Below are 13,784 nucleotides of genomic sequence, written 5' to 3'. Positions count from 1 at the left end.
GTTTTAATAATGAAATAAAATTAATTTATATGAATTTTTAATATGGAATGCTAAATTTTTTGTTTATGTTCACATTATCTATAACAAAAAAATTAATCAAAAATAAATTAATTACATAAAAATAATAATTATTTTAAAAGATTTTAAGTATTATGATTAACTATTAAATTTAATTTTTAGTTAAAAATTATTACTTACAATTTACATTATTTTTTAATTATATTTTAAGTAGTTTTATATAAATATTAATTTCTTTATACCCCAATTTAAAGTATTTTATTTGATTTGATTGCATTTTAATAGAAAGGGAAATTGTGAATTTTATTAATTTTATTTCAAGTTATTGAAGTCAATTAATTATGTATATAGTATATAATGTATAGAGTATATAATGTATATAGTACATAACAAAGCTTTGACAACTTTAAGAATATAATTGGCTTAATGTTTATTTTATCATTAGGATATTTCATAGTTCTAATAGAATTGTGCAAATTTAAGCGTGCATTAAAAGCGATCCATTTTTTTGACTTCGAACTGTAAGAATAACATTTTGAAATTTTTATAATCAACATGATTTTAATATATACGGGAGATTATGACTTCGCAACCATAAAAACTAATTTATGGTGAAAAAATTTTCAAGAACAAGTTAAATTGGCGCAGTTGCTTAAGTATTGAACTTTCAAATTAATTTGAATATTAATCATATAAGAGATAAAAAATTTACATAAACTTTATCCAAGATAGTTGAATTCACAATTGGAGTCTGTTCAATTTTAAAGGTGTAATTAATGGCTCGAACTACCAATTCAATAGTTCAATGGATCAGTCTCTCGACAGGATAACTTCAAAGGAAATAATAAGTGATAAGGCTGAAAAATATCATGTATTTAGTAAAAACAATGTTTATTATTTCTATATGATTATAATAATATTGCGCTGTTGTGTAGAGAGAGATAATTCTATTGAAGTAATGAGGGTGTGTTCTTGTATTCTTGATTATTGTAGCTTCCATGGATATGACTGAGTATCTTGAAGTTGAGGTAATGCTGATGTAGTCGTCAATCAATCATGCTTGTGAGGTAGCATGAGAAAATGGTGTTTGAATCAAGTATGCTTGATGTATGAATAACTATACTTGATATGGTGTAAGATGTTTAATGGAATTTATTAAGTTATCAATTGTGTCTTTAATTATTTATGGGGACAGTAGAAGAATCTAGTCACAGGTAAGAGTGAGTAATGGTAAGATTTCTAACTCTTGAAGGATGTAATAATCTGTATTTATAGTCTATTAGTCGATCTGTTGTTGTTTTTTTTTGACAATGTGCTTAAGGCATAGCGACACTTGTGTCAGCTGTTGCGGGCCTGTACGATGTCGAAGTTTAGTTCGAGAGAGCGTAAGTGTGCCCTATTTCTGCCAGAGATCCTGAATGGTTCCGAAGTGTTCTTCGAAAGAGTGTACTGTTGTCCTCTCTCTGGTGTGCCCTATCTCTGCTAGCGGGTCTGTACGATGTCGAGGGATTAGTTCGAGAGAGCGTAAGTGTGCCCGATTTATTCTTGTGCGAGGTGTGACTAGCGAATTTATTAATATAAAACGGAAGAGCCTAAGTTTGCCCCACCGACTCTTATGGGCCTGTACGGTTTCGAAGTGTTCTTCGAAAGAGCGTAAGTTTGCCCGACTTATTTTTGTGCAAGGTGTGACTAATTTATTAATATAATAAGATGTACCTTGTAAACTGCAGGCAAGGTGCATTACTGTTGTGTAGTTGATGTCCCCCTTGATTACTATTCCATTGGCTTCACTGTAATCACGATTTAATCGTCCGATTTCTTATTATTATGCACGCGTGTATTCTTAACTATGCTGCCGAATATATGGCCACGTGTCGTCGTCACAGTATACTAAAACACTGAGCGGCGATTACACTTGAGTGAACGGGAAGTGATATTACAATGAGCCTTTTGAATACGCGCACGAACCGAAGGCTTGATCGTGCGGTGCCGGCTCTGCTGAAAATACCGACCGCTCCATGGCGGTGCTGCTGAGGGCAGATCGAGACCCGTGTGCCATGGCTTCTACTGGTAGATGATTAAATCGGTTCACTATAGTCGGTCACTGCGGTCGGGTCACGGCAAGATGTTAGCCGCAAGCGCAGTTGGTCGAGGGTGGTTCGGCAAGAGAGCCGCTCAGCAAACAAGAAGCTTTTAGCAAGAGAGATTTTCAGCGAGAGGGCGAGGCGCGCCACGTGCGTCCCTTATATAGCCATACGGCGGCTCACTTAGTTGGCAACAAAGCATCGTCGTTATTGCACTAATTCTTACACGAGACGTGGAAAGAAAAATCTAGAACTTTCGAGAATGTTCGACGAGAGAGAAGTAGGCGCAATACCCTTGTGTAATCTTATAGTATATTAGATTTCATGTCGTAAAACTTGCTCGGACTTGCCGAGTTTTGTTTATAAACATTCGCTCGAGTGCGCGTCCCGGTCGGATTGCGCGTGCCGTACGCCTTACAGCGCGTATGACCTACCTACTTTTTCTTTAATTCATGGAACTGCATCAATCTCTAACAGAGTCTAATTACATATAATTCATTTTAATTTTTAATAATAATAAATACTACTGTAAATTTGAAAGCAAAGTATTATATTATTTCAAAAAATTACAATTATGTTTAATGATTATTATATAAATAAAATAGAAGTTTAGAGAAAATAGATATTTTGTATATACGTAGTAACAATTCTATTCCATTCCCGTTGATTATCTTCTAGTTTTATTAAAAAAAGATATAAGAGTTATCAAAAAAAATTTAAGTTTCTTCCATTAGTTATAGTATATACGTTTTTTAATTAGTATAACTAAATATATTATATAGGTATACAATAAATCATATACATTCATCATATAAAATTAATATACATATAATTATTTAATTAAGCTTTACAATTCAAGAAGATAATACTTAATAGCGTTTTTATCTGTGAAAATATTATAACTCTACTTTTTGAATTTGAATTAATTTGCGAAATTGGATCTGCAGTTTATATTTTAACGAAACAAGTAGTATATTTAACACAATTCCTGTTTAATATTTGGTAATACTATTAAATAATTCTCATATAGCATTAATCTAAAAACATATATTATATAGTCCACTAATCCTCAAATATCATCTAGAAAAGTTTAGTTCTTTTCTTATGATCTATAAATATAAGTGGTTAATAATTAAGTATTCCTGCGTTACGATTGTGATTAACATCAGACTTCCATCAAAAAACTTTGGTACTGACTTTGCCTGAATTATTTGACAGCAACGTATTTATCTTATAAAAAATGATTTCGTTATCACTCCTATCATATATCATATATTATTCTGTATAATGTAGAGTCTAATTAAAGTCTAATATATTGCATTAATGGATAATTGAATTTTTATTAGATTATTCAATTCTTAACAGATGGTTACATTTTTAATTAATGATTCAATTTTTATTTCACAAATTTGCTTCTGATAGTCAAAAATTGAAATACTTTATGACCCTTTGGTTTATTGTTAATATGAATGAAAATCACTATTTAGAGCAAATGTTTAAAAAATTATTCATGATTAATTAAAAAAAATATATAAAAAGTCTTTTAATACAAACCTACTAATATAATATCGATCGTTATTAACGTTTATTTAGTAATTCATTTTTTAATATATTGTCTACAATTTACATATAATTACTTATAAAGTATTTGACTAGAATCTTATTTTATGCGAAATAATTTGAAATATATAAAGCACTACAATTAAAAATATATTAAGAAGCAAACAACTTTTTCAAATAACAGACAATTATATAGTTGATCAATCACACGTTGTACTACTATTCATTTATATTAAAAAATATTTAATGATTTAAAACATATTAATTGTAAATAATTTAATTATATATTTTTTAGCATTTACATTATATATTTATAAGATTTAATTATAAGTAAAAAAATTATCTAATTTTAAAATTGATATTACATAATTTATATACAATTAATTTATTATATAAAATATGTGAAATAAATTCGTTTGAGTATTATATGCTTTATTTAAAAGATTTTATTATTATTATTTTTTTACTCTCATAAATAATAGTCATTATTTATTTGTATTGAAATTATTTTTTAAAAATATTTCCTATGTAATAAATTTGAAATACAAAAGATCATTTTCTTGAAAGTATGTTTTCTGAAATAGTATGATGAAGCTATATGCTAAATAAATGATTATTACACGGTAGTCTGTATCCAATTGTATTGTAATTATTAATAAGCATTGTTTGAAAGTTTTTAAAATTTTATACATTAAAATAATCATATCCATTTCAGTATTTACATAATTATATTTTATAATAAATACAATTTATATATGATTTTATACAGGATATAATTAATTTATTTATTATATAATTATAATATAATAATAAATAAATTAATTATATTGTACAATACAATAATATTAATAAATAAATTCAATCTAATATTTTTTAATAAAAATATATAATAAAAATATCAATCCCACATTTATATTTGAAAATATGTTACAATAGAAAAATTATTTTAACTATTTTTTCATTATTGGTAGAGATATTATGAAAAACTAAATTGAAATATTATGTACTCATAGATTATTTAAACTATAAGAAACAATAGATATAACATATATACTCTGATTTACTAATTCATAAAAATATTTTAAATACAATATTTACTAAAAATTTCATTTTCCTGTATTTTATATTTTTATATTATTACTGTAAATTATTTTACACAATGTATATAATATTTTTTAACGTGTAACTGATTAAAATAGGACCTGCTATAGCGCTAACAATTCTTTATATATTAAAGATATACATTTTAAATATAAAAATTATTCTATTTTGCTTCTATTATGGAAATTAATAATATTATAAGTGTAAAATTTAATATTAAACAGAAAGTTTTTACTTTTTAAAATATAATATTATAATAAAGATAAAACTCGAATTAAAATCCTATTTTTTTCGATAAATGATAAAACAGACTGCTATTGTTTTAAAATATCGAACATATAGTTTCTACAAATTTATTGTTTTAACACCTTGAAACGTAAGTTGTCATCATGAAATTTATAGAATGACCGAGTCACATAAGGGTACCTGAATTAGTAATTTGATTAAAAAGTTATTAATCAACTGAAAGACATTGTATATTACTTAGCAAAGACACATAGATACCTGATTGAGTTTCGACTCAATGCCAGTTCGTAATAAATTGTAACTGGAAAAACTCTGCAATTATGTATTTTTATATTTTTCTTATGTAAAAGACGTCAATTCATTGCTTATTGATAAATCCTTCGTGAAAGTTGAATTTATTCGAATTACTTAAATATTTGACATCATTGATAGTAAGGTTGTTTCCGTTATTTTTAGAGAATCATTTCCTGTTTATAATTTTTTAAATATATTACAAACAAAATGTAAGTTATTTTACATAATAATATGATAAATGTTTCAAATAATAGATATGTCATATATTAAAATATAAATGTATAAATAATAATATTGATATTATTTAAGTACTTTATAATAGTTAAGTGTGTATAATCACAATATCAAATAATTTTCTTTTTATAATTATAATTATTGAAAGAAAATGGATTATATAAATTATTTTTACTTTGTGATTATTAATAATTGAATACTGTTTATAAATAGGATTTTTATTAAAAATGAAGGCAAATAAAATTTATCTATGTAATATATGATACTTACATATGTTTACTTACATACATAAGTATTTATATATTAAAATACATGCCCTTGTTTAACAATGAATCTCTTTTGCATAAAAGAAACTCAAATAACATTCACCTCTTCGGAAATGTACTGTTGTATATTATATTTTTCAATAAGTGGCTTGGATGGTATTATACTTATATATTAATAAAAATATATACACAAATTGAATACAATGTCATAGGAGCTGGAACCAGTTATGATTAAAATAATTGCAGCAAACAACTTAATTTTCTATCTCCAACATGTACGATTATTATTTATTGCATATTGATTATTTATCTTTTAAAAGACAATAACTTATGTTTTTCAAGCTATTAATATATTACATTAAAAACTCGTTTTATACTATTGAATATACATAAATAGAGAAAACAATGTAGAAAAATTTTTTTTTCCATTTTTAAATCATAGTCATTTATACTATTAGAATTTTTTTATTAATTTAACCAAAGTGGCAAGGAGTACATAGAAAATGTGTTGTTATAACACAAAATAGTAATTTTGAAAATAATTAATTATTCGATTAATTTTTTTATGGAACTTATCAACTTATATATTGAATGTCCGCTATCATAATTAATTCTTTATTAAATTTGATATTAATAGGCTTATGTTGAATTTTTTCAAATATTTTCCTTAAGTTCATTTTTTTTCTCTTATCATAATTCAAAATAAAGAAACAATTTATAAAACCATTCATCGAACAATTCATACTCTTAACCACATGTCGAACACATAAATTGACTGCATATCATACTTTATTGTAATTAAAAATGTTGCCTAACCTCTAAAATATTAGCATAAAAAATTATAAACATAATAAGTACAATAGCAAAACTCTTCTTTTTCGATTTATAGATTGGTTGATAAAGTTCTTTTGAAAAAATTTTTGCAAGATAAGAAAGCACATTACCATAAATATTTCTAAGCTTCTGTACAATAAAGTGACTAACCCATAGAACCTGTGCATTGTAGACTGACGACTATGCTTTCATTGACGTACAAGCATCAATACCTTAGAAATAGTGTTTGCACTATTGTATTATATAATTATTTTATTGTATTATTATTGTATAATAATTGTAAAATTTATAGTCAACAATTAAATTTAATACAATAATAAAACATTATTTTTCATAATTTTTTTTTCAATATAAATGTGTAGAATCAATGTCAATGAGACATTTTTTTCATATATTTCATACAATTTTAAGAAAAAAAATTATATGTACATATTATAACAGAATTTTAATACAATAAAAAATTTCTTCTTACACATTTTATTCGAAATAGAATGAGTTCCTTCAAAAGTGGAGATTATAAAAATGAACTAATTTTTTCTTTTTAACTTAAAAAAAATATTAAACTTATATTTTATACTCAAATTTCCCTAGTAAAGTATTTTTGATTGTTTAATATTATTCAACATGTTATTTTTTAATCAATCATTAAATGTTTATTTACTATTTATTCTTTTTAATTCTTCATGATTAAACAATAATGAGTATTAATAGTAATATTATAAATATAATATAAATAATATTTAATATTAGTTTTGAAGATACATATTTTGGTAAATATGTAATAATTTATACTAATTACCAAATTGATATAGTATTAAATACAAATGTTACTTATTTTACTGAATAACGTTAATAAATATTTTATACAAATTTTATTTTAAGTTTTAATATATAATATAATACATTAAACAATATTTTATTAAAAAAATCATATATTTTTACATATTACATTATAAGCAAATAATATAAATTAATTATAAACTATATATAGTTAGTGAAAATTCCCTAAATTGAAATTTTATAATTATAGAAGGAAATGCAGCTTATAAAAATAAATTTTTGAAAATCCTATCAGATACATAAATATATAACATTAATTATATTGAAATACACAGTATATAAATGGATTCTTATTAAATTAAATTACATAAAAAATTTCAGAATAACTATCTTCAAATAAAATACTTTAAATTTTATTTGTAAACTTTTTGTAATAATAAATTACATCTAAAACTTTACACATATAGACATATAATACATATACAGAAATATTGTTTCCTTTTAAACAAAATATAATTTTTTAAAGAACATAAATTATAATTTTAAGATTAAATGAAATATACAAAGAATATTTGTTTAATATTTATATATTCTATTTGTTAAAATGAGAAATTATAGTAAAATAGAATCTAAATATCAATATAGTTTAACAACAGACTGATTAATAATATTATTAATGTACTTAATTAATTAGAAAATAGTATTAAGAATGTCTTTATTATATTTTCATAAATAATGTGATTTTAAAATAAGTTTTTATAAATAAATTATAATGTATAATTATTTAAAATAAAATATAAAAAAGAAACAGATACATTCGGAATTATAATATATTATGAACCATTGAAACTTACTATATTATTTAAATATATAAGCTAAAGTATTATGTAAAAATCATTTATTTATATAAAAGTTAACTATATGATTTCAAACTATTTATTTTAAAGATTTTAATAATTTTTAGATTGATATTTAAAAAAAAGTAGCTTCTATTTCTTATAAATATTTGTTACTGTTTTAACCAAAGTAGATATTCAATATTACATAAAGTTAATAAAGAAATGTATATGTACCAATTCCTGTTAAATCAGTATATATTATATAACATCCAAGACTAGATTTAATTTTTGATATAGTAAAATTAAATATCATTTCCTCTGAAATTTATCATATTTTATTTTACATGAAATATGGTTAATATTCTTCACGTAATATTTTATTAATTAATAACAGTCTGAAAAATAAAAGATAGTCTCAAAGTAATGATTTATAACATTCTTCCCTTTCTTGTATAGATTCATTGTTATATCCCAATCTACTAAAACATGATCATCATTGTTAATATTAATTCTAATAGAGAATGGACAAATTACTATATAATAATAAATCTAATCATTTATATTTCCTGCTATTTAATAAATGAATGGTTAGATGCCTAAAAATACAGGCAATATTAAACAAATGATTGCACCATCTAGTTGAATATTAAAAACAATTTTAAATAACATTTAATAGTGAACTTCTTGCTTACTTAAATGCCAATTTACAATTTTTAAGAATTTCAAAGTATTTTGTATAACTCTTCATACTTTTATCTGTACATATTTGTATACTTTTATTTGTACATATATCTGTATATATTTCCAATAAGGTGAATATTAAAATATGCATAACTATTAAAAATAGCACATAACTATGTTTTATGTGTAGTTAACTACAAGCATTCATATTGAAGTATCTATTATTATATAATTCGACTTATTTTATTTATTTAATATTCTGCAAACTTCAATGACAAATAAAATTTTCAATATAAAAATTTAAAAACTAATTTTATTTATAATTACGTCTATTTAAAAGCTTAACAGTACATTATTTTTTATCATCGAGATTATATTTTGTTTTGATTTTATCTATTTCTTCCATTTTTTTTTCAATATCTACATGTTTAAAGGCCTTATTACTTTGATAATATAATACAACTAAGTACCTATTACACACATTAAAACCACTGAGATGATCACATGCATTTTTTGCATCAAAAATATCTTCATAGACAACAAAAGCTGTTCCTCTAGTTTCAGCTGTATTGCCTCTAAAAAAGATATATATTTTTATTTTATTTATACACAGATATAAATATATATGTAACTTACACTCTTATTTGTCTTATAGCTCCATATTTACCAAAAATATCATACATTTCTTCAGCTGTAATTTTATATGGAAGATTTCTAATATATAAAACTCTATTAACTTCTGGTGGTAATCTTACCTAAAATTATTTTATTTTATAAAATATTTTTAATGCATTTAATAACAAAGATATAATGAAGGTAAGAAAAGGTGTAATGGCCTGGCACAACATAAAAGGATATGAAAAATAGTCAAATTATTATTTAAGAATAACAGACTAATATTATAACTTATTTTAGAAATTCATAAAAAAAAATTTAATTGCATTATTAAATTTGAAGGTTATATGCATATTTTTATTTAAAAAATGCAATTAATATGTAAATATTACATTAGCACGTCGCTGTAACATAGCCATCGCCATCTTGAATGAATTTAGCAAATACTTTCAAATGTACAATTTGTTGTAAAATATAATGCCACAATTGTTATAGATTTTTAATAAGCCATCAATAAAAATTAGATTATACACATTAAATTATCCTAGTATACACACTGAAAGCGTCAGATCATTTGGCTTGTAAGCAAACAGCGCCTCCACTCGACGCAACATGTAATGAACGTTCAAAGGTAGAAATAAAAACTAACATAGATAAAAAAATTAATAAGAAATAGCAAATAACTTAATTTTTAAAAATAGCATATGTTAACTACATTAATACATTTTTTTCTTTTAAATATTATATAAATTATTGTAATAGAATATCTATGAGAAATAATTGCAAAAATCAACAAGTATACATAATTTGAAAAATAAAAAAAATATACTTATATGAATAATTTTATTGTTCAATATACTTAAACATTTTTAATAATTACAAAACAAACATAACAATGTTTCATTATATTTTTATGATCTACATTAAATATTACCAAAAATAAAAATAAATGTCTATAATAATTAACGATAAAAGTTCGATATGTTAATACATATTCAATACGCTATTAATTTTTTAAAAATTAATTTATCAATTTTTTTAATCATTATTTCTAATAGCTATATATTACATAAAATATTCAGAGACTATAAGATATAATCTTTCTGTTAATTGAGACCAAAATAAATTTTTTTTTGTATTTTTATTATAAATTATATGGAAAAATTACAGTTTATTGTGTATATAAAAAATATAAACTAAAAATAACTAATTTAATATCTTTAATAGTTTTATTACAAAATTGAAAATATTTCAATTCCTCATAAGTTAAAAATTTATTTAAATTAGTAAATTTAAATAAAAAAATTTTAATTTGTATAGAGTATGTAAAATATATACACCTTTATTATATTTGTATTCTATGTACAGATAATATAATAGCAAATGTAAAATAATTCACTTAAATTAATATTGTATCTAAATAATAAAGAATTGATTTTTGTCTGATAAAATTTATTTTAAGCATAGTTTTTTATATTAATAATCAATAAAATTATAATAAAATTTTACAGGCGTAATGTAACCTTAAAATATTTTAATTCGCATATATATTTTTACTTTTGAATACAACATGTATATATTTTAACGAAAATTTTTTTATTTATTCTAAAACAATTTTTTCAAAATAACATTATATTAATAAAATTATCAAAAAGTTTTGTTTTACGTAGTTCTGTTACGTCGATGTTACCTTTTCTAATCGCGATATAATAAATTATTGTTAACTTTTTATAATATGATTATGAAAATATAATATATATTTACATTAATTTTTTCTTTATACAAAATAATAGTTTTAAAAAATTGGCCAAGTTTTTGTGTGTTTTTGTAGAATAGGAAGAGGTTTTACTTTTTTTTTAATTTATTTTTGTCTCGTAATTCTAGATTAGAATCAGTCTTACTCAGTTATATTTTTTCTAGAAAGCTACTGTTCGAAATTAGAGCATTTTTTCGAGACCTTCGGTTTTCGGAAATTTTATAAGCCTTCTAGTCCTCGAATATTTAACACGCAAAATTCTCGAATCGCCTAAAACTTGGATTCTCGAACGTTCTACAAGACTGGTTAGCCTTTGCATAGTAACGTCGAATGAATTCTCGAATTTTCCAAAGCTTTCCTTTTGCAGAATTCTCGAATTATCTAAAGCTTAGATTCTCGAATGTTGTGCAACTCTGTCTAGTCTCCGCATAACAACACCTAAGCATTGTTGACAGCTAGTTTAGCTGCCGCGTGCATACTTAAGGAAGCGCGCATCAAGACTCCAATTCCTTCGAGTCAATTACTCGTCCTAGTCAGTCATCTACGTTTCAACCACGCTATTAAGCCGGAGTCTATATCCAAGAGCTCGTCACGAGATTGCGCTCTCTCAGTGCAGCCATTACAAGGAACACACACACGTTCAATTCTCCAGTGCGCAAAGGTTAACAACCAGTTAAGGGCGTTGACTGCAGTACAAGGAAATAGTCGACCACAAGAAGCATGGTATCGGACCCTCCTTCACACGAAGATGTACCATTGAGGATAACTACCACTCAATTAATTCCATACTCCCTTTATGAGTATGGTCGGCTCTCTCTACTAGCCTTGACAACGTTAGTATACATCACAAAACAAAGCTATATTCCCTTTCAAGGAGTATACACAATCCATTGCTGATCTTTACATCAGCAATAACATTGTCACCATCACCAAAGGATCAACTATATCGTTGTGATAGAACATAAAGCACATTTTCCCACGAGAAGTAAATTCAGAACAAAAATAGTGTAATTGTCAATAAAATCAAAATACACCATGTTTTAACGAAGTTTGCACACACTGTGTATATTTACAGTCGTTCCAATTAAGTTATTTCCTATGCATTGCTAAGATGGGCGATAATAAACTGAACAATCGAACTTGGCAGTTCGAGCCAGAAAATTAATTACATTTTCAAACATTTGATCCTTTGAACTAGATCAGTGCAATTTCAAACAGCTACTTATATACGCTATTTACTTTTTATTTTATTTTTCATATTCTTCTTAGTTAACGCCATAATATACTTTGAATTTTTCGCAAAGGGTGATAGCGTAATGTTAATAATTGTTATAACCACCCTTAACTAGCTTATCACTCTGATCTGTATTAAACGTTGATTATCGAACGTTAAAATATTAATGTCATACTTGATGCAAATTTTTTAGAAAATAATTTATGATTTTAACTTGAAAATTAAATTTGTATTGTATTTGATAGAATCATCGTATGAATCATTGAAAGTATATAATACATGGCATTATTTGACTAATATTTTGAATATTCAAAATAAAAATAGTTTTGGTAGATGTTCGAGATTCCGTGAATTTCTCGAGTGTTTAGGTTTGGGGAATTTCCCAAGCGTTATCATTTTTGGAAAAACCCTAACAGTTAGAATTTCAGGAAACCCCCTAACGTCCTAGTTTCTCGGAAACCCCAAGTATTTTTTTCCGCAGTCTCTTTCTAGCACCTGTTCACCTAGCACTTGTTCTGAGCACTACAATTGCATCCATTGCTTCTAGCACTAAATAGGCTGTCGCGTGGATATTTAAGAGAAGCACCTTCGAGCAAGAGCTCACTGTCCCAATGAGGACACTATGGAAGGCACGTGTTGTGTTTTAGCAGGGCCGCCACGGAAGAAACACACGTTCAATTTCGTGTGCGTATTCAACTAGATAACTGGCAGTGAAAAGGTGTTATAAGAATTAAACAACGGCGTAATGATAACATATAATTAAGTTAGGAAAATATTCAAGTGAGATGTTAGCAACCTTCACAACTAAGGACTGGCTCTGACCCCCACGTATAGTCCCCGAGTGCACGAAGTGGTAGCAGGGAGAGATCGGTATTTCACTTTCACACCTAAGAACTGACTCTGACCCCCACAAATGGTGCCCGAGTGCACGAAGTGGTAGCAGGGAGAAATCAGCAACTTTCAGCGATTTTCATAGTCACAATTGAATCATTATAGTGTAGTTGTAAATAAAACGTAATAAACAAGCTCGAAAAACAAATGTGATTAATACTGAATTGAAGTGTTATTCCTTCCACTTATCCCCACTTTTTTTCTACCAGTAAACTTTTGAACATTGTCTAACGGTATATTCAATTTACAATAAAAAATATTGAAGTTAAATATAAATATCTTAGTATTTTCAATGTACTGATGAACTAACATCTATTATTAAATAATTATTTTTATGATGAATAATTTGTT

At 24.8% G+C, this 13,784-nt stretch overlaps 1 protein-coding gene across 1 annotated transcript; it reads right to left on the bottom strand.

Moving 5' to 3' along the window:
- Nucleotides 1–9,289: 9,289 nt before the first annotated feature.
- On the bottom strand, nt 9,290–10,140 carry Sf3b6 (splicing factor 3B subunit 6). Its single transcript, XM_011498660.1, has 3 exons — nt 9,945–10,140; nt 9,574–9,692; nt 9,290–9,512 (listed from the first exon to the last, which is right to left on the bottom strand). The coding sequence occupies exons 1-3, from the start codon at nt 9,975–9,977 to the stop codon at nt 9,290–9,292; spliced, it is 375 nt and encodes a 124-aa protein (XP_011496962.1). The 5' UTR covers nt 9,978–10,140.
- Nucleotides 10,141–13,784: the final 3,644 nt, after the last annotated feature.

This window comes from Ceratosolen solmsi, unplaced genomic scaffold (genome assembly GCF_000503995.2).
Source record: "Ceratosolen solmsi marchali unplaced genomic scaffold, CerSol_1.0 scaffold30, whole genome shotgun sequence".
Lineage (NCBI taxonomy): Eukaryota > Metazoa > Arthropoda > Insecta > Hymenoptera > Agaonidae > Ceratosolen > Ceratosolen solmsi.
This window is presented reverse-complemented; position numbering and strand designations above follow the sequence as displayed.